Genomic DNA, 18,811 nt, shown 5'->3' on the forward strand with positions numbered 1-18,811 from the left:
CGAAAGAAACGAGATTCATTTACTAATCTGGACTAAATTAAAAAATGTTATTTATAAAAATCTTGTGCAAGTGGATTAATCGGAAAGAGATTTTCGTGACGAAAATCTGGGCGTTTGAATCACCTGATTCCGATAAACGAGCGAAAAGTTATACTAAAACAAAATTTGTATCAGGAATCGCGATCGAAATTAATCGCGGAAAAATCCCCAAAAATAAATCTGACGAACAGACGGACGGACGAACGTTCGTCGTCTAAAACGAATGTACGGACGAACGTTCGTCGTCTAAAACGAATGTACGGACGAACGTCCGTTAATTAAATAAATCAAAAAAATCTGAAAAAATATATTCTTTTCTACCTCGGGCGGCGTGCTCCGGCGAGTGGCGGCGACCGGCGGCGAGCGGTGGCGGCGCGGGCGGGGCGAGGCGGTGGCTAGGGTTTGTGCGCAGGGGGAGGGGGCGGGCGGCTTATATAGGCCTCCCGGGTCGGTTCATTTTTTTTAAATCGGACGAGATAGAAAATTAAAACGAAAGTCCATACGAACTCCGATTTCGATGAAACAAATTTTGCCGGACTTCTAAAAATGAGCTCTACAACGGGGACATTTTTAAAAGGCCAAAATCATATTTTGAAAAACGCGTATTTTCGTAAATCAAATAAAATAGCAAATAAAATCCAAATAAAAATTATTATTTGGCTTTAATATTTCCTCTCAAATATTTTCTAAATTTGGGGAAAGTCATTTTATCCCCTATCTCATATTTTTATATATGAAATATTTGAAGAGAAAAATAATTAAAAACCAATGATCCTCTTTTCATTATTTGAGAAAATCCCAATATGAAAATAAATAAATTCCCAACTCTCTCCACGGGTCCTTGAGTTGCTTAGAATTTTTTTGGATAAAAAATTATGCAAATAAAATATGATATGCAAGATGCTCTAATGCAATAACATTCCAAGTTGGAAATTTAAGATGTTACATCTGCACTTTGGCTCCAATAACGGTGACACACATGGGTGTCGCTCTCCTCTCGAGGACGTTCTTGTGGCTCTTCCGTCCGTGCCAAGATACCGGATACAGACCTTCGTGAGTATCAAACTCGACAATGGCGGCACGTAGCGTCGTTCCCGCTCTTGATGGTGTTGTTGTGGAGCTTAGGTGTCGTAGCTCATGGCATGGCATTATATTGTGGCCTACCCCAGTTATCTTTCGGCAACATAGTCTCATGCGTTTAAGTTGTCCGACTATGGTGAGATCTTTTGTGTAGAGAGCTATCTCACTACTTTTTTTTTTGTAAAATTGATCCAAATCTTTACCTATATAATAATAAAGAGGCTATCGCTTCCGTCGGAAAACCCACCGAGGTGATTTTACAAAAAATCCCTTACTGTTTATATGACATAAACTCGTGGTATATATTAAATATTTTTTTAAATACTCATATCTTTTAAACCGTAACTCCAAATTTAACATATTATACATGGAATTTGATTAGAAAAATATGTAGAATTTAAATATGATATTATTTTATCTGTTAAACGTTTAATAAAAATACTATCTAGGGTGCAATCTTAATAAATAATTCATTATTCGTCTTTCTTTCATACCGGTACTTATCCGGATTGGGGATGAACACGTCAACAAAATCAGGATTAGAGATGAAACTGAAGGTCACTTGACTGATTCTTTGTACGTATTAAATCTACATGCAAGACGTGTTAAAATAGAAGACCTGTGAAATTTTGAACTGCATTTTTGTAGGATAAGACCATCTTTATTTGTATCGTAACTATAAATTCTCAAATTATAGACATTTTTTATAAATTAAGAGCGTGTGTCGTGTGATATTTCTTTCTCCCGTTGCAACGCATAAACCCTTTTGCTAGTCTATTACTATCTAAGTTGCTCACTGCAAATAAAAATCATAATAAAAATTACATTAAGATTCTAAAACCACCAAACGACTACTACCATAGCTAGAACGAGTCTCTGACGCCCCATTATGGTCGCTCGCCTACCGAAGCTACCTTGACCTTGTCGACGACATCTGGAAAGTCTTCGTGCGTGTGTCCTTAAGAACCAGCATCCTGAAGCCGCGGTCGTTGTTGTTGAGCTCTTAAATAGATTTAAAGCACTTGACACTAAATCTCGTCACACGGCCATAAATCCTAACCTCACCGCATCAAAGAGACGACATGATTCTACGCCAAAGCTATCTCACTACTTTGTATCGTTCTGCCGTGTACTTTGATTTATCCTTTATCTATAAAACTTTAAGAGTTTAATCATCAAATTCAATATGGATTGATGTGGTGCCTCTACGCATAGGACACTAGGATATCAAACCATGAACAAGGAAAGGCGTGAGACAAATATTGACTAGTAATTGTGAAGGCCCAATTCTTAACTACAAGGAACACCAAAGGCCTAGTTCTGCTAAGTCATGTGCGCGATACAAAGTTCCTGTTTGATAACTTTTTTGAATCACCTCTTTTTTTTCCTGTGAGGCAAAAGAGGCATGCCCGTGAACTGCCGAAGTCTCCAAGTGGTGAATGTTTGGTAGAAAGCAAGATTTTAAGTACTCGAGACCACCACACAAAAGTCCTAAAAAAGAACGCTGACTGGTAGGCGAGTCGTTGCTGTATTCAAAGACTGCGGCCATGCTTCTATACCATGCAGCATATCAGACTAATTGTAAAAGAATTCCTCAAGAAAGAAAGAAAGAGAAGACTAATTGTAAGAGAAAATTGCATCTGAGTATCATATATTCCCTCCGTTCCTAAATATAAGACCTTATAAAGATTTTACTATGAACTATATACAAAGCAAAATAAGTAAATCTACACTATAAAATATGTTTATATACATCCACAAATAGTTTAGAGTAGAACCTCTAAAACGTCTTATATTTAGGAATGAAGGGGGTACACACTAATAATGTCGAGTGAAACATTTGTAGTGAACTACTCCCTCCGTTCTTGAATATAAGTTTTTTTTTTAAATTTCACTACGGATTATACAATATGAATGAATCCACTATATACATTTGTATGTAGTCCATAGTAAAATCTGTTGAAAGACTTATACTCCTACGTTTCTTCTAATTGAAAAGAAATATTATTACTAGGCAAATTTACAATGATTAATGGCTGCTATATGTACTCCTACGACAGCTCAAATGAACTACTCTAGTTTGCGTCAAAACGATATCAGCCCAAAAATTCAAAAAGAGACCATTTAACACGAAAAAAGAAGACTATTCAATTCAACTAAACTGCCAGGCACGCCATAGCCGCTAATTTCGTTTAGCACAAGAATCAAAGTCAAGAGTCACCGGTCCTCCCGAGCCACGGAGTGATGCTTCTTTCTCATGCTCTTTCTTCACTAGACCGTTGATACTTTACTCAGTCAGGGCACCATTTAAGCATCTGATTTCCATGCTTTGTTTCATTACAACAACATGCAGCCACTCTATTTCCCATACATGAAGAAATTTCACATGCCTTCCCTTGGCTTGACCCTCGTGCTGTTGATCTCCTTGGTGTCTACGACCAGCTCCTGCTCGGAGCAGGAGAAGACCTCCCTTCTTCAGCTCCTCGTTGGGCTCTCGCAGGACGGTGGACTCACGGCGTTGTGGCGGCGGGACACCAACTGCTGCACTTGGGAAGGGATCACCTGCAACAAAGATAGCAAGGTCACGGATGTTTCTCTACCTTCTCAAGGCCTTGAGGGCTCCATCTCACCGTTCCTTGGCAATCTCACCGGCCTGTTGCACCTCAACCTATCGCGCAACTCGCTGTCCGGTGGTTTGCCACTGGAATTGTTGTCATCCCAAAGTATCATCGTCCTTGATGTCAGTTTCAACTGCCTGACAGGAGGCCCGAGTGAACTGCCGTCTTCATCCCCTGCACGGCCTCTGCAGGTACTGAACATATCAAGCAACCTCTTTACAGGAAGGTTTCCATCTAATACATGGGAGGCGATGAAGAGCCTGGTTGCGCTCAATGCTAGCAACAACAGTTTTACTGGGCAGATATCAACAACGCCATGTCTTAACGCACCATCTTTTGCTGTCCTTGAACTCGGCTACAACCAATCCAGTGGCAGCATCCCTTTTGGGCTCAGTAATTGCTCCATGCTGACATTGCTCGGTGCCGACCATAACAATCTCAGTGGGACTCTTCCACATGAGCTCTTTGATGTTACCTCATTAGAACACCTCTCTTTACCTAACAATCGATTAGAAGGCGAACTCAATGGCATCATCAAGCTCACAAATCTGGTCACACTTGATCTTGGAGGAAATGGGATCAGCGGCAGTGTTTCAGAATCTATAAGTGCGCTGAAGAGATTGGAGGAGCTGCATTTGGATCGTAACAACATGTCAGGGGAGCTGCCATCAGCTCCGAGTAACTGCATGCATCTCATAACAATTGACCTAAAGGGCAACAACTTCAGTGGAGAGCTTACCAAGGTCAACTTTTCAAACCTCCCAAATCTAAAAAAGCTAGATCTTCTGCACAACAGTTTCATGGGAAGTGTACCAGAAAGCATATACTCGTGCAGCAAGCTAACTGCACTACGGCTCTCTGCCAATCGTTTCCATGGCCAATTGTCAGAAAAGATAGGAAATCTGAAGTCTCTCTCGTTCCTCTCACTTGTTAATCTCTCACTTACAAATATCACAAGGACACTTCAGATCCTTAAGAGTTCCAGGAGTCTCACCACCCTTTTTATTGGGCGTAACTTCAGGCATGAGACCATGCCAGATTATGACAGCATTGATGGTTTTCAGAATCTTCAAGTTCTTTCTGTATTTGATTGTTCATTGTCTGGAACAATACCTGGTTGGCTATCAAAACTACCAAATTTGAGGATGTTACTTTTACACAATAATCAACTCAATGGACGAATACCTGACTGGATCAGCAGCCTAAGTTTTCTCTTCTATCTAGATATATCAAACAACAGCTTTACAGGAGAAATTCCTAGTGCCTTAACGGAGATGCCGATGTTAGAATCAGATAAGACTGCAACAAAGGTCTTCTTTGAGCTGCCAGTCTATATTTTCAGTCCATTTATCCAATACCTCATGCCCAGCGCTTTTCCTAAAGTGCTTAATCTAGCCACCAATAATTTCACGGGTCAGATACCTGAGAATATTGGTCAGTTGAAAGCACTCATTTCTCTGAATTTGAGCTCCAACAGATTATCTGGAAAGATCCCACAACAGATTGGAAACCTCGCAAACCTGCAGATGCTTGACTTGTCCAACAATCATCTCACTGGTACAATTCCGGCCAGACTAAATAGTCTGCACTTTCTTTCCAAGTTCACCATTTCTGATAATGACCTTGAAGGCCCTACTCCAACCACGGGCCAACTTAGCACATTTCCAGATTCTAGTTTTGATGGGAACCCAAAATTGTGTGGTCCTATGATTGTAAGACATTGCGATTCAACAGAAGCATGTCCAGTCTCCATTGTCTCCACAAAACATATTGGCAGTGAGGTCATATTTGCGATCGCCTTTGGTGTTTTCTTTGGAGTAGGAGTGCTATATGATCAGATAGTCTTAGCAAGATATTTTGGCTAAAGCCTTGTAACTGTTATCACCACTGCGAACCAAGTCAGCGGTTCCTGTCCTAGCAAGATCAACATACCTGGTAAACCTGGTACTTGAGCCAGTGTTATTCGGTCTGTGACTTCCCTTTCTAAAAGTTCCGGATCAGAAGGGATCGAATTTGATAAACCAGGAACTATGTAATCTGAAAATGATTAGGGAGCAAGCAATGTCAACAGCGTGTAAGCATATTATTTCCATTCATAGAATGTGTAATTACTTTGATACACGTACAGAAGGTGATGCACGTTTCTCTTGAATCAGAGGTGGCCACATGATCATTCTGCAGTACAGCGCACTCGCATGAGAATACGAGATTGAAATTTTAGAGCCCCACCAAAAACGTGATGGATTTAACCAATTAAGAAAGACGGGCGCTTTGATAAATCAAACAAGAGCAAAACATGAAGGAACTTGAAATACGATGCAGTTTCCATCTAAGTCCAACCTGGTATCACAGTTCTTCACATCAGACACGAAATTAGTACTACAAGGTCACATGAATTAAACAGCTGCTCTGTGATTTCTACAATACCTCCATACCTGCGTAGAATCTCCATACCTGCAACTGCCTACAATACCTCCATACCTGCGTAGAATCTCCATACCTGCAACTGCCTACAATACCTCCATAGCTGCCGAACCATTTGCGCACCGTGCTTTGAACTCATCTTCCTCGACCTCCAAATCGCCCAAGCATAAAGCCATCCACAGATGATGCAAGTAAATAATGTTGCAGCGTCTGGACGTTTTTTTGCAGAAAGACAGGATGCAAAAGGCTCTTCCGCATTTCATCAAACACTTTGTGGGCAGCAAAGACCCACTGCCCTCTCCCACAACCGCGGCAGACCCCCGGTAACCCCGCAACACCTACAAACGCGGCCGCCGTGCGCGCGCACACTAACATGCTCACGGCGAGTCGGCGATCAAGCAGTTCACGGAGGTCATCCAAACGTTGGTGGTGCTGTTCCCAAGATCGAATCCTCCAGCACCACGTCGCCGAGGGCACTGCTATCATCGTCAAGCTAGTCATCACGCGCCCCAGCCCCCGTGGAGCCCGGCCGTGTTCGACCAGAGCTTGCCCGCCATGAGAGCATCTACAACCGCTGGTATAGAACTAGAAGGATGCTCCGAAGGAGGCCGGGGTTGTCAGGCTAACGCGAGTGATCCCCTGTTCCCGCAGACGTATCCTCGAGAGTAGATCGTCCATCCAACAGTTCAGGGAAGCTTATCCGATTCGCTGAAGAGGGAGTCGACGACCGTTGATCCTGCATCCGACGGCTCAGCATTGCTCCCGCGTCGTTGTTTACTTTCCGTCAATCACTACCAGCTGCTTTATTACTTTAGCTACTTTATGTGTAATGGTTTATATAAGCCCCTCTTTCCAGTCCATTTGGGTATGTAAAAATATGTATGGACAAAACCCTAAGCCACCGGTTGCGTGTTGTTGCTACTTTCCCCAATTTGAGAGCAATATAATCCACATCTTAACCTCTTTCGATCTCTTGAATCGACTCAAATTAGCATTTCTTCTTTAGTTAGTCAGTTAGATCCTGACAATTGGTATCACAGGCCAGTCGATCCTCGGCTGGAGGTGGCGCGTATAGGATGAGCGAGCGGTGACATTCCTCTGCGAGATCCAGATCGGGTGCAATTTTAGCGCAGCTCTGGCTGACACGGAAAACTTCCCTGTTGTAAAACCCGAGCTAATGTGCTGAGATCGTGCCTCTCGGAGGCGGGCGTTGGCGGCGGTAGATCGAAGATCCAAGGTACTCGAGACAAATCCCACCACCCACCCCTATTTCGGGCCATCACCATGAGAGGGCAAGCAGCCTCGGTAGTGACAGTCGATCTGCAGCTGGCGTCGTTGGAGTTGAATATTAAAACACTGCAAAGCAACATGGATGAAGATTGCAAAGAGTTTCAGGAATTCCGCGCCATGGTGAATAGAAATTTCGAAACAATGCAAGGCAATTTTGACAAGATCCAAGAGAACTTCAAACGATTGTTGCTGGACCCTAACTCTAAAGAGGGACAGATCGAGCACTCTGAGTAAGGTAGTGCCCGTGTGAAAGTTAAGGAGGTGCACTCACCTGTTGTATCTGTAGGTCGGCCGAAGAAGTTGAACAACTACACACCACCATGAGTGCATGGACAGGAAAAGGAAGCACCAATGGTAGTGGTGTCTGCAGTGTTGAGAGACCACACAGGAAAAGAGCTGAATTTGAATGGTACTAACAAGATCCCATACATGCATCCTAACTTCAGCAACAACAAGCACGAGGGTAATCAAGCAACATGATAACAACAACAACTGCAGTTACCTCCAGTTGATACGCGCACAATGGAAGAATGACCAGATGGGCAAAAGCAAAGGCAGTATCCTCCTTCAGACAATAGAAGACCTGTTCTCACAGTGAAACCTGCAAAACTAATCATTTCTGAATTTGAAGGACAGAATCCTGAGGCTTGGATTCAGAATTTGGACCAGTATTTTGCTGCTGCTAGAACACCAATTGAGCATAGAATTGAGCTAGCAATATCTTATTTGGAAGGACCTGATGTTCAATGGTGGAGAGGAACTGGATATGCACCTAGCAATGTGCCTTGGCATAAATGTTATTGTTACTTATCTGAAAGGTTTGCTATTGGCTGAACCTGTGATGTAGTGCGTTCCTTCCATGCAGTTCATCAAACTTCTACCTTGGAAGTTTATGTGGAATAGTTTGAGCAGTTAATGAATATCATGAGAAGGGAAAACCCTGGTATTCCTTATGACTACTATGTTATTGGCTTTGTGTCTGGCCTTAGCACCTACATCAAGAGCCATGTGGAATGTTTCAAGCCTAAGGATATCCAAACTACTATATGGTATGCAAGAAGAATGGAAAAAGCCCAACCACCAGTGTATGTGGTGCAGACTAAAGCTTATGTTCCACAACCAAAGAAGCAAGTGACTTTTGAACAACCAAAGATAGAAGGGATTCCTGTAGTTCAGAACAGAAATGTGGTGATACAATAAGCAAAGTAGAATCAGGTTTGCTACAAGTGCAGGGAACCTTGGGTCCGAGGGCACAGACAAGTGTGTAAAATGAGTCAAAAAGCACAAATTCAAGCTCTGCAAGCACAAGAAGAGGAAGTACCTCAGACCATCTATGTTACCGATTTTTCTTATCCAGACTTGGAGAACCTAGACCAACTTCCAGCTGATGCAATTCTTCAAGTGTCTATGCATGCATCTATGGGTATAGGAGCAACCAAAAATACTTTTATTCTGACAGTCAAGGTGGCTAACACTTCTGCAACAACATTAGTGGATAGTGGCATGACCTCCACTTTTGTTTCACCAGAGATGGGAGCCAAATTACAAGTAAAACCCAAGTCCACCCCTAAGGTTAGAGTGGTTGTAGCAAGTGGAAAGATCATATGGAGTGATAGAATTGACCCTGTGAAATACAAGGTCAGGTGTTTACTAACAGTTTCAGAATTCTACAATTGAAAGGTTATGACATGATATTCGGGTTGATTGGTTAAAGAGGTACAACCCAATACACATGGATTTCATTAAGATGGAAATGAAAGTGTCTGCTTTCAGTGGCCAGTTAGTCACATTTGTTGATGAAACGGTGCCAAAGGCACAGCCTGAGGAAGCTAAGGACTGTACTGATAAACTGATTGAACAAGTAGTGTGTGGGTTTTCTTTGTTTACTACATGTGATGTTGAGATGGGGGGCATAGCTAAGGAATTACGTGCAGAATTACAACCTCTGCTGCAAAAATATGAACAACTTTTTCAGGAACCAACTGAGTTACCCTCCCAGCAGACCATGTGATCACAGAATTCCATTAGTGGAGGGAGAAGAAGTAGTGAATCAGAGGCCTTACAGAATGCCCCATCACCAGAAGGAAATATTGGAAAATATCATCAAAGAGTTGTTAAAGTCTGAGGTGATTAGGCCTAGTACTAGCCCTTTTTCCTCTCCTGTTTTGCTAGTAAAAAATAAAGATGGATCTTGGAGATTGTGCACTGGTTACAAGAAGATGAACTCTATTACCATCAAGAACAAGTACCCAATCCCAGTCATAGAAGATTTATTGGACCAGCTAAAAGGAGCCAAGTTTTTCTCCAAAATTGATCTTAGAAATGGTTACCACCAGATCAGAATGGCAGAAGAAGATATCTACAAAAGAACTTGTGTTAATCATATGCGCTTGTTTGAGTATCTAGTCATGTCTTTTGGTCTTACAAATGGCCCTCCTAGCTTTCAAGCCCTAATGAATTTTCTCTTGGGCATGCTGAAATTTGTAGTGGTATTCTTTGATGATATCCTGGTTTTCAGCCCCTCTCTGGAAGAACATAAACAACACTTGACTCAAGTGTTTGATATACTGCAAGAGAACAAGTTATATGCAAGATTGGAAAAATGTTCTTTTGGTCAAACTGAAGTTGAGTATTTGGGCCCCATTATTAATCAGGAGGGAGTGACTACTAACCCATCTAAGATCAAGGAAATCCAGGACTGGCCAGCACCTACCAACATTACTGAGTTGAGGAGTTTCTTGGGTTTGAGTGGCTATTATAGAAGATTCATTTAGGGTTATGGCTTGATATGCAAACCCCTGTTTGATTTCTTAAAGAAGGATGCCTTCCATTGGGAAAAGGATCAGGACACGACCTTTGCTGAAGTAAAGGACAAACTCACTCACTCCCTAGTCCCGGCCTTACCTGATTTCTCCAAACCATTTATATTAGAGGATGATGCCAATGGATATGGTTTGGGAGTTGTACTGATGCAAGAAGGAAGACCCATTTCTTATTTCAATAAAACAATTGGGCCTAGAGCTGCTGCTTTGTCCACCTATGATAAAGAAGCTCTGGCAATCATTGAAGCTGTAAAAAGATGGAAGCATTATTTCCTAGCAACTTCTCTAGTTATCAGAACAGATCAAGAGAGCTTGAAATATATACATGAGTAGAAACTCACTGAGGGAATTCAGCACAAGTTGCTACTCAAGTTGCCGGGATACAATTTCACTATTGAATACAAGAAGGGCAAGGAGAACAAAGTAGCAGATGCACTATCCAGATTGAAGCATTTAGCTTCCATGCTTATTTCTAGCAGTACTACTCCCACCTAGGTAGTAGAGGTGATTAAAAGTTATAGCCAAGATGGAAAGATTAAGGAGTTGATTGCTCAATGCACTGTGAACAAGGATAACACTACTTCCTACTCCCTCAGGAATGGTATCCTTAGGTTCAAGAACAAGGTGGTAGTGGGGAATACAACTGCTCTAAGACAAGACCTGTTGAAAACTTCCCATAGCTCTGAGTTAGGTGGTCATTCTAGGGAAAGAGCTACTTATCAGAGGGTAAAGTTAGTGTTTCATTGGCTAGGATTGAAAAAGGATGTTATTTCATTTGTCAAAGCTTGTCTAGTCTGTCAAATAAATAAGGCTGAACACTGCCCTTATCCAGGCCTGCTGGAACCACTTCATGTTCCTGACTTTGCTTGGCTCATGTTAGTATGGATTTCATGGAAGGCCTACCTCTATCTGAGAACAAGGATTTGTTCTTGGTAGTTGTGGATAGGTTTACAAAGTATGCTCACTTCATTACCGTGAAACGTCCTATCACAGTGGAATATGTGGCAAGGGCTTTCTCTGACACAGTTTTCAAGTTGCATGGTATGCTAGTAGTAATTGTCACTGATAGAGACATGATCTTTACTAGCAACTTATGGAAGCAAATGTTTAAATCCCTGAAGATTAAGCTGCACACACTACTGGAATTCAGAAATTTGTCGTCTGACTTTCCTTTGTCGTCTGTTGACACATGGCAAAGAGCTTCTTTGCCGTCAGCTGGCACAAAGCAGACGGCAAAGACAACACCTAAGGCAAAAGTTTTCTTTGCCGTCGACCTTCCCTTTGCCGTCGGCTAGCGGACGGCAAAGGAACCACAGGCACACGACAAAGGGGTGGCAGACGGCAAAGGGGGTGCCACCCTAGTGGCCAGAGCCCACCCCACCCCACCCACCCCTTTGTCGTCTGCCACCCAACCTTTGCAGACGGCAAAGGGGCTCCCTCTCTAACAGCGCATAGCCCCCCACCCCCTCCCCTAACGGCTCTCGCGCCCACTGCCCACTCTCTCTCTCTCTCGCCCTGCCCTCTCTCTCTCTCTCCTGCCCACCTCCCGCCACCGCCGTTGTCGGAGCCGCTCCGGCCCACCACCCCGCCCCGGCTACCCCAGCCCGCTCCGGCCCTCGCGGCGCCCATGTCGCCCCTTGCCGCGCGCCCCCTGCCGCGTGCCCCCTGCCCCCCTACCGTCGTCTACTGCCACCGCCGACGCCCCCTGCCGTCGTCCACCGCCGCCCACGCCACCCCGCCGCCCACTGCCGGTGAGTTCTTCTTCTTTTTCTTTTTTAATAAGTTAATTACTTTAGTTAGTTTATTAGGTTAGTTCTTTATTATATATAGGGTAATTTAGTTAGTTTATTTGGTTAGATTATTAGGCTAATTAGGTTAGTTAGTTAGGTTAGAAGAAAAAAAGAGGAAAAGAAGAAGGAAAAAAATGAAAAATAAAAAAGGAAAAGAAGAAAATAATTAGAAGAAGAACGAAAATAAAAAGGAGAAGAAGAAGAAAAAGAAGAAGAAGAGGAGGAGGAGGAGGAGGAGAAAAAAGAAGAAGAAGAAGAAGAAGAAGAGGAGGAGGAGGAGGAGAAAGAAGAAGAAGAAGAAGAAGAAGAAGAAGAAGAGGAGGAAGAGGAGGAGAAAGAAGAAGAAGAAGAAGAAGAAGAAGAAGAAGAAGAAGAAGAAGAAGAAGAAGAAGAAGAAGAAGAAGAAGAAGAAGAGGAGGAGGAGGAGGAGGAGGAGGAGGAGGAGAAAGAAGAAGAAGAAGAAGAAGAAGAAGAAGAAGAAGAAGAAGAAGAAGAAGAAGAAGAAGAAGAAAAAGAAGAGGAGGAGAAAAAGAGGAGGGGGAGGAGGAGGAGAAAAAAAGAAGAAGAAGAAGAAGAAAAGAAGAAGAAGAAGAAAAATAGGAGAGAGGAGAAGAAGAAGGAAGAGGAAAAGGGAACCCCGGCACCCCGAAACTGACCCTCGACCCCCGACCCCTGACGCCCGACGCCACTGACCCCCGACCATCGACCCCCGACGCCACTGACCCCTGACCCCCGACGCCACTGACCCCTGACCCCCGACGCCGACGCCACTGACCCCCGACGCCACTAACCCTCGACCCCGACGCCACTGACCCCCGACCCAAACCCTTAGCCCACGACTAACGACCCCCGACGCTCGACGCCACCAACCCCCGACCCCCGATGCCACTAACACCCGACAACACTAACCCTCGACCCCCGACGTCACTGACCCTTGACCCCCGACGCCACTGACCCCCCACAACCGACGCCACTAACCCCCCGACCCCCAATGCCACCGACACCCGACACCACCGACCCTCGACGGCACTGAGTCCTGACGCCACTAATCCCCGACCCCCGACACCTCTTCTACCTTCTGTTGAATGAGAAGGTGCTTTTCGGCCTTCCAGAGGCCCACGAGGTCATAGTTTTGTAAATTATGAGTTAGGTCACATATTTTCCGATTATGTTAATTATAAAAAACATCGTATTTGTGTTGATCGTGTGAATTTCAATATGCAGTTGTTCGACGACCTCCACGTGCGTTGGACGAGCTCCGCCCTTGCGTTTGTTGGTGAGCACAAATGACTTCTCCTCCTACCCCCTTAATTTGCTCAGTCCCGGTCTTCGTGCCGATGAAACTTGCTAGCTATAGGTTTCTTCAATCATGAGTATGCGTGACCAGTATGCGTCTCTTGTTCGAAAGGGCGACATCTATAAATAAGCATTTCTTTGCATATTTATAACCGACATCCTTTCAAATTGTCCAACATTATCCATCGACAGCCCGAGTATGTGTAGATTGGGTTTGTTTTCCCGTATGCTGTGCTCCAGTTCCGATGCGGAATTTCGTCAGTGCCTCCCCTGTTGTTCTCCGGGTACACATCCTCTCTGCTTATTGCCGAGATGTGTATCAGGAGAACAGCAGGGAGGTGCTGCCGAAATTCTGCGTCACATCTGGAACATAGCACGGGAAAACGAACCCAATCTACACATACTCGGGTGGGATTAGGACCTATCTTTACCTATTAGCATGTAGGTTGCATGGACGTAATAAAACTGACAAACTTGATTAGCGTATGAATATTGATGATGAATTATATATTTATTTCTTGTGCCCCCATAGGTAGCTAGGCAACATGAGTGATCGTGCTTGGATGTACACTGGTCACCCTAGTCAGAAAGACATGACCCATGAATGGTTAACAAAAACCAGGGGGTTCGTGAGAGCCGCATTTGCAAAAGGCCAGCAAAAAACATGGTGCCCCTGTCCCAACTGCGACAACTGGAAAAAGCAGACAGAGTTTGAAATGGGTAAACACCTGCAGAAGTGGGATTTTATTCCTAATTATACGGTGTGGACTTTTCATGGTGAGTCTGACCAACGTGCCAGAGCTGAGGTGATTCGTCGTCGCACTGACGAGCATGGTACCGGGATTGAAGACATGGTGCAAGCCTTTGATGATGCTCGGGATTCGGACGATGAGATGGAGGAATCTGCAAAGGCCTTCTATGAAATGTTGGAGTCTTCAAAACGTCCTCTCCACGAGCAGAATGAGCTTTGTCAGCTAGATGCCATCGCGCAAGTAATGGCTCTGAAGGCTCAATTCAACCTAGGCAGAGAATGCTACGACGCGATGGTGACGATATTTGGACGCTTTCTACCCAAACGCCATGTACTGCCTGCAAACCTGTACCAGTCAGAGAAAATCCTCCGTGTACTTAAGATGACCTATGAGAAGATACATGCCTGTGAGAATGGATGTGCCTTATTTAGGCTTGAGTATGCAGCCTTGAACTATTGCCCCATTTGCAATTCTTCCAGATATATTGTGGCAGACAACGGTATGGGTGAGAAGAATCAGACCAAAATCCCCATTAGTGTTCTTTGGTATCTGCCAATCGTACCGAGACTTCAACATCTTTTCATGGTCGAAGAGACGACCAGACAGATGACATGGCACAAATTGGGCGAAAGAAGTGAACTAGATGCGGATGGGAACAAGATGCTGGTACACACTTCAGATGGTTTTGCGTGGAGGCACTTCGATGCATTACATAAGGATAAATCGGAAGATCCAAGGCAACCTAGAGTTGCCATCAACACGGATGGGTTCAATGTGTATGGTATGACGGCAGCACAATACAGTTGTTGGCCTGTATTTGTCATTCCACTAAATTTGCCACCCGGAGAGATTATGAAAAGAAAAAACATTTTCCTCACGTTGATAATTCCAGGGCCCAACTATCTGGGAAGAATATGAATGTGTACATGCAGCCGCTTAAGTATGAGTTGCAAGAAGCCTGGGATAATGGGATCAAGACCTACGACGCGGCTACCAAAACAAATTTCAAAATGCATGTGTGGTACATGTACTCGACGCATGATTATCCGGGTTTGCGCTATTCGCTGGCTGGTGTGTGCATGGAAGGTTCCCGTGCACACATGCAAGGCAGCTCTTCAGTTCCGTTGGCTGCAGGCTGGTCGCAAGTATTCTTACTTCGACATGCATAGACAATTCCTGGATCCTGACCATAAGTTCAGAAAAGACAAGAAGAATTTCATCAAAGGTAGAGTTGTCAAAAACACTGCACCAGCTGCGTTGATAGGCCAACAGACCCTTGATCAGTTAAACACTCTCGAGCCTGATCCTTTGCGTCTAGGATACTTCAAAGGGTATAATACGGGACACGCCTGGACTCACAAGTCATGCTTATGGGATCTGCCTTACTTCAAAGACCTCCTCTGCCCACACAACATTGACGTGATGCACATTGAAAAGAATATTGCGGAGGCCATTTTTGGTACATTGTTCGGCATAGAGGGGAAGTCAAAAGATAATTCTAAGGCTAGAATCGACCTGGAGGCTCTATGTGATAGACCGTTGCAAAACTTGCGACAACGGAAAGGAAAGCAAAGCATAGCGAAGCCAAAGGCATGGTTCAATCTTGAAAGGCCAGCTATGAGGGAAATGCTATTGTGGGTGAAAATGCGGTTGATGTTCCCTAATGGGTATGCCGCGAATCTAAAGAGGGGAGAGAGTCTTGAGCAATTGAAAATATTTGGTCTCAAGAGTCATGATTGGCACATATGGATTGAGCTGGTAATGCCGGTGATGTTGCGTGGCTTTATCCCTGAGGATGAATGGCTAGTACTGGCAGAGCTGAGCTATTTCTTCCGTTCTCTTTGTGCGAAAGAACTATCGCTTGGCGTGCTAGATGAAATGGAAGAGTTGGCACCGGAGTTGATCTGCAAATTTGAAAAGATCTTTCCACCGGGCTTCTTTAATCCAATGCAACATTTCATTTTGCATCTCCTGACCGAGGCAAGAATGGGGGGGGGGGGGCGTTCAAAATTGATGGTGCTACTCAACTGAGAGGATGCAGAAGACGCTTCGAGCTAAGTGTAAAAATAAACGTAGAATTGAAGCATCAATGGCCGAGGCATTCATTACTAAGGAGGCGGCAAACTTCGTGACAGCTCACTATGAAGCCAAAAATCATCATTTGTATAACCCGAAGCCTCGGTACAATGATGGCGATCCAAAAAAAGTTCGATCCAACCTCAGCCTATTCAAAGTTAAGATCTCACCATCCAGTGCTTCGAAAGGGAAATCGTTGGATGTCGAAGAATGGCAGACCATTTCTTTGTATATCTTCACCAACCTAACAGAAGTGTGGCTGTACATCAAGTAAGTTCTCGGTAATTTATTGTTCCACAACTTCTAATTGCTTTGAACTACTCTTACTCCCAGATATTTGATATAGTCGATACGTCGCCGAATTCTCGGATGGAGCGGTCATCGAAAAGGATTCCGTCGAAGAGTATGAGCTTCTCGCAAAGCATGGAGGCGACTATCCCGGTTTCATCTCTTGGTTCAAACAAAGGGTAATTAATTACCATTAAGGGCCCATTTGATTTCTTGGTCTAATTTGCAGCTAATGCATCCATTCTTTCGTATTAAACTTGTAGGCTCATGCAGAGTCTATGGACGCCGAGTTGAGACAAGTCGCTAATGGTTTTGACTATAAGGTCCGTTCATTTGACAAATACAACATCAACGGGTATCACTTTCGTACCTTTGGCAAAGAGCTATATATGCCTGACCTAAAGGCTACAAATTGTTCTGTCTCTGCTATCGGCGAAGTAGATACCGAGTATTATGGAAGAGTTGAAGCAATTTATGAACTTCTATTCTATGGTGAAAACCCACTGACCGTCGTAGTCTTCAAATGTTATTTGTTTGATCCGAGGGAGACTAGAAGGACACATGAACATATAGGACTAGTCGAAATCAACCAAAACACCCACTTAGATGTTCCCGATGTCTATATTACGGCTCAATAGGCGACACAAGTTTTCTATCTACCGTGGGCCTGCCAAACTGATCCAAATCTCAAAGGTTGGGATGTCGTTTATGAAGTGCCACCACATTTTAGACGACCTACCCTCAATGAAGAGGATTACGAACCTCACATTAACCAGACACATATGAAGGAGAATTCTTCCAAGAAACACGTATGTCCAAGAATTGTTTCAGGAACCGCTCTACTTCACCCCAGAACATTGAAGTAGACAGCGATAGTGAATCTGTCTTAACCCCTGAGCCCGAACAGGAAGAGCTGGAAGAAGAAGAGGTTACTGCTGCGGATGACCTATCACTTCTTGACCGATTACATAATGGTGGCCTTCCACATGTTCTTTGTGATAGTGATGATGATGATGCATTTATTGATGATAGTGATGATCATGACGCATTTATTGACCCCGAAGCATATATAAACAAGCACGATTGTTATTAGTTCATGTCAGGTATTCAACTATATTATATAAATTTTATTACTCATGTTGGTATTTATGTTGTACTAATTTCATTTACTCTTTGTCATGATAGGTGTTGAAAGATGGTGGGAAAGGGTCAAAAGCACTCCGCAGCTCCTTCTTCGTCGGCGGGTGATGGGATGGGTACTTCCATTCCTGCCTCGCCTCTTCGGAGAGCGTTGCTCTCTACTCTGCAAGGAGCGCCCCCCGTGAGAGGAGGTCGACCCCCCGCGAAGCCGAGAGGTACTAAAGGTACACGTTGTATTCATGTTGGTATTTATGTTGTACTCATGTTGTATGCATATTGGTATTTATATACATTTTATTACTCATGTTGGTATTAATGTTGTAATAAAGCTACACGTGGCCGCAGGAGAGGTAGGGCGGTGGCTGCCATGCCTTCTGAGGTGGAGGCTACACGGTCTCCGCCACCAGCCCAAGCTGATTCACCTGAGCACATGACTTGTAGGGTGGATTCGTCTGAGGTGGAGGCTACACGGTCTCCGATTCACGAGCCTCAGGTCGACGAGCCTTCGACCCACGAGACTCGTGTCCTAGAGGCTTCATTCCAGGCGACTCCGGAGCAAAGCAGGGATGAGGGTACGTCCCAAGAGACCCAGTGGGATACCTGGGCTGAGCCAAGTGGCCATGCTCGTAGCGACGAGGAGCTGGGTGAGGGGGCTACCGTCTACCAGTGTGGTAGTTCGAGGCTCCTGCTCGTGCCGGCGACCCCCGAGCAAAGGTGGTCGATTAGGCCAAATGGGGACAAGTAAGTTAATTTACTCTCATTTAACCTTTTGCCTTCGCGTTTTCTCAAATATCTAATGTTTTGGCTTTAATTTGTCATACTGTAGGGGTTGGATTGTTGCCAAGGGTGTCCGCAAGCCCAACAGCGTCCTTGGTGTGCTTTGCCGTAAAAACTTCCCAGGGTTTGTTACGTTGCCCGGTCGGGAGCGAGAGGTAGGAATGACCTGGGAGCACTACTTGGGTGCCCCGGCCCTGCCGGAGGTGGAGATCGACAGTGTTTTGTGCGACACGAGGGCCGACATGGTGATCCGAAAGTTCTGGGTAATTTCTCCTTCACACAATTATAAATCAACCATAGCTATTTATTGTACTAATCGGTGTTGTCTCGTTTGCAGACCTACTACAGGTGTGAGGAGGGATACGAGGAGGACACGGCAAAGGTTATCGAAACCGAATGTCGCCGCCTACTTCAAAACT

At 44.3% G+C, this 18,811-nt stretch overlaps 1 protein-coding gene across 1 annotated transcript; it reads left to right on the top strand.

Annotated features, from left to right (window-relative positions):
- The first annotated feature begins 2,969 nt into the window (after positions 1-2,969).
- On the top strand, positions 2,970-5,774 carry LOC123405953 (receptor-like protein 2). The gene has a single exon (XM_045099461.1). It carries the CDS (start codon positions 3,467-3,469, stop codon positions 5,600-5,602), a length of 2,136 nt encoding a protein of 711 aa, XP_044955396.1. The 5' UTR covers positions 2,970-3,466; the 3' UTR covers positions 5,603-5,774.
- Positions 5,775-18,811: the final 13,037 nt, after the last annotated feature.

This window comes from Hordeum vulgare, chromosome 6H, assembly GCF_904849725.1.
Source record: "Hordeum vulgare subsp. vulgare chromosome 6H, MorexV3_pseudomolecules_assembly, whole genome shotgun sequence".
Lineage (NCBI taxonomy): Eukaryota > Viridiplantae > Streptophyta > Magnoliopsida > Poales > Poaceae > Hordeum > Hordeum vulgare.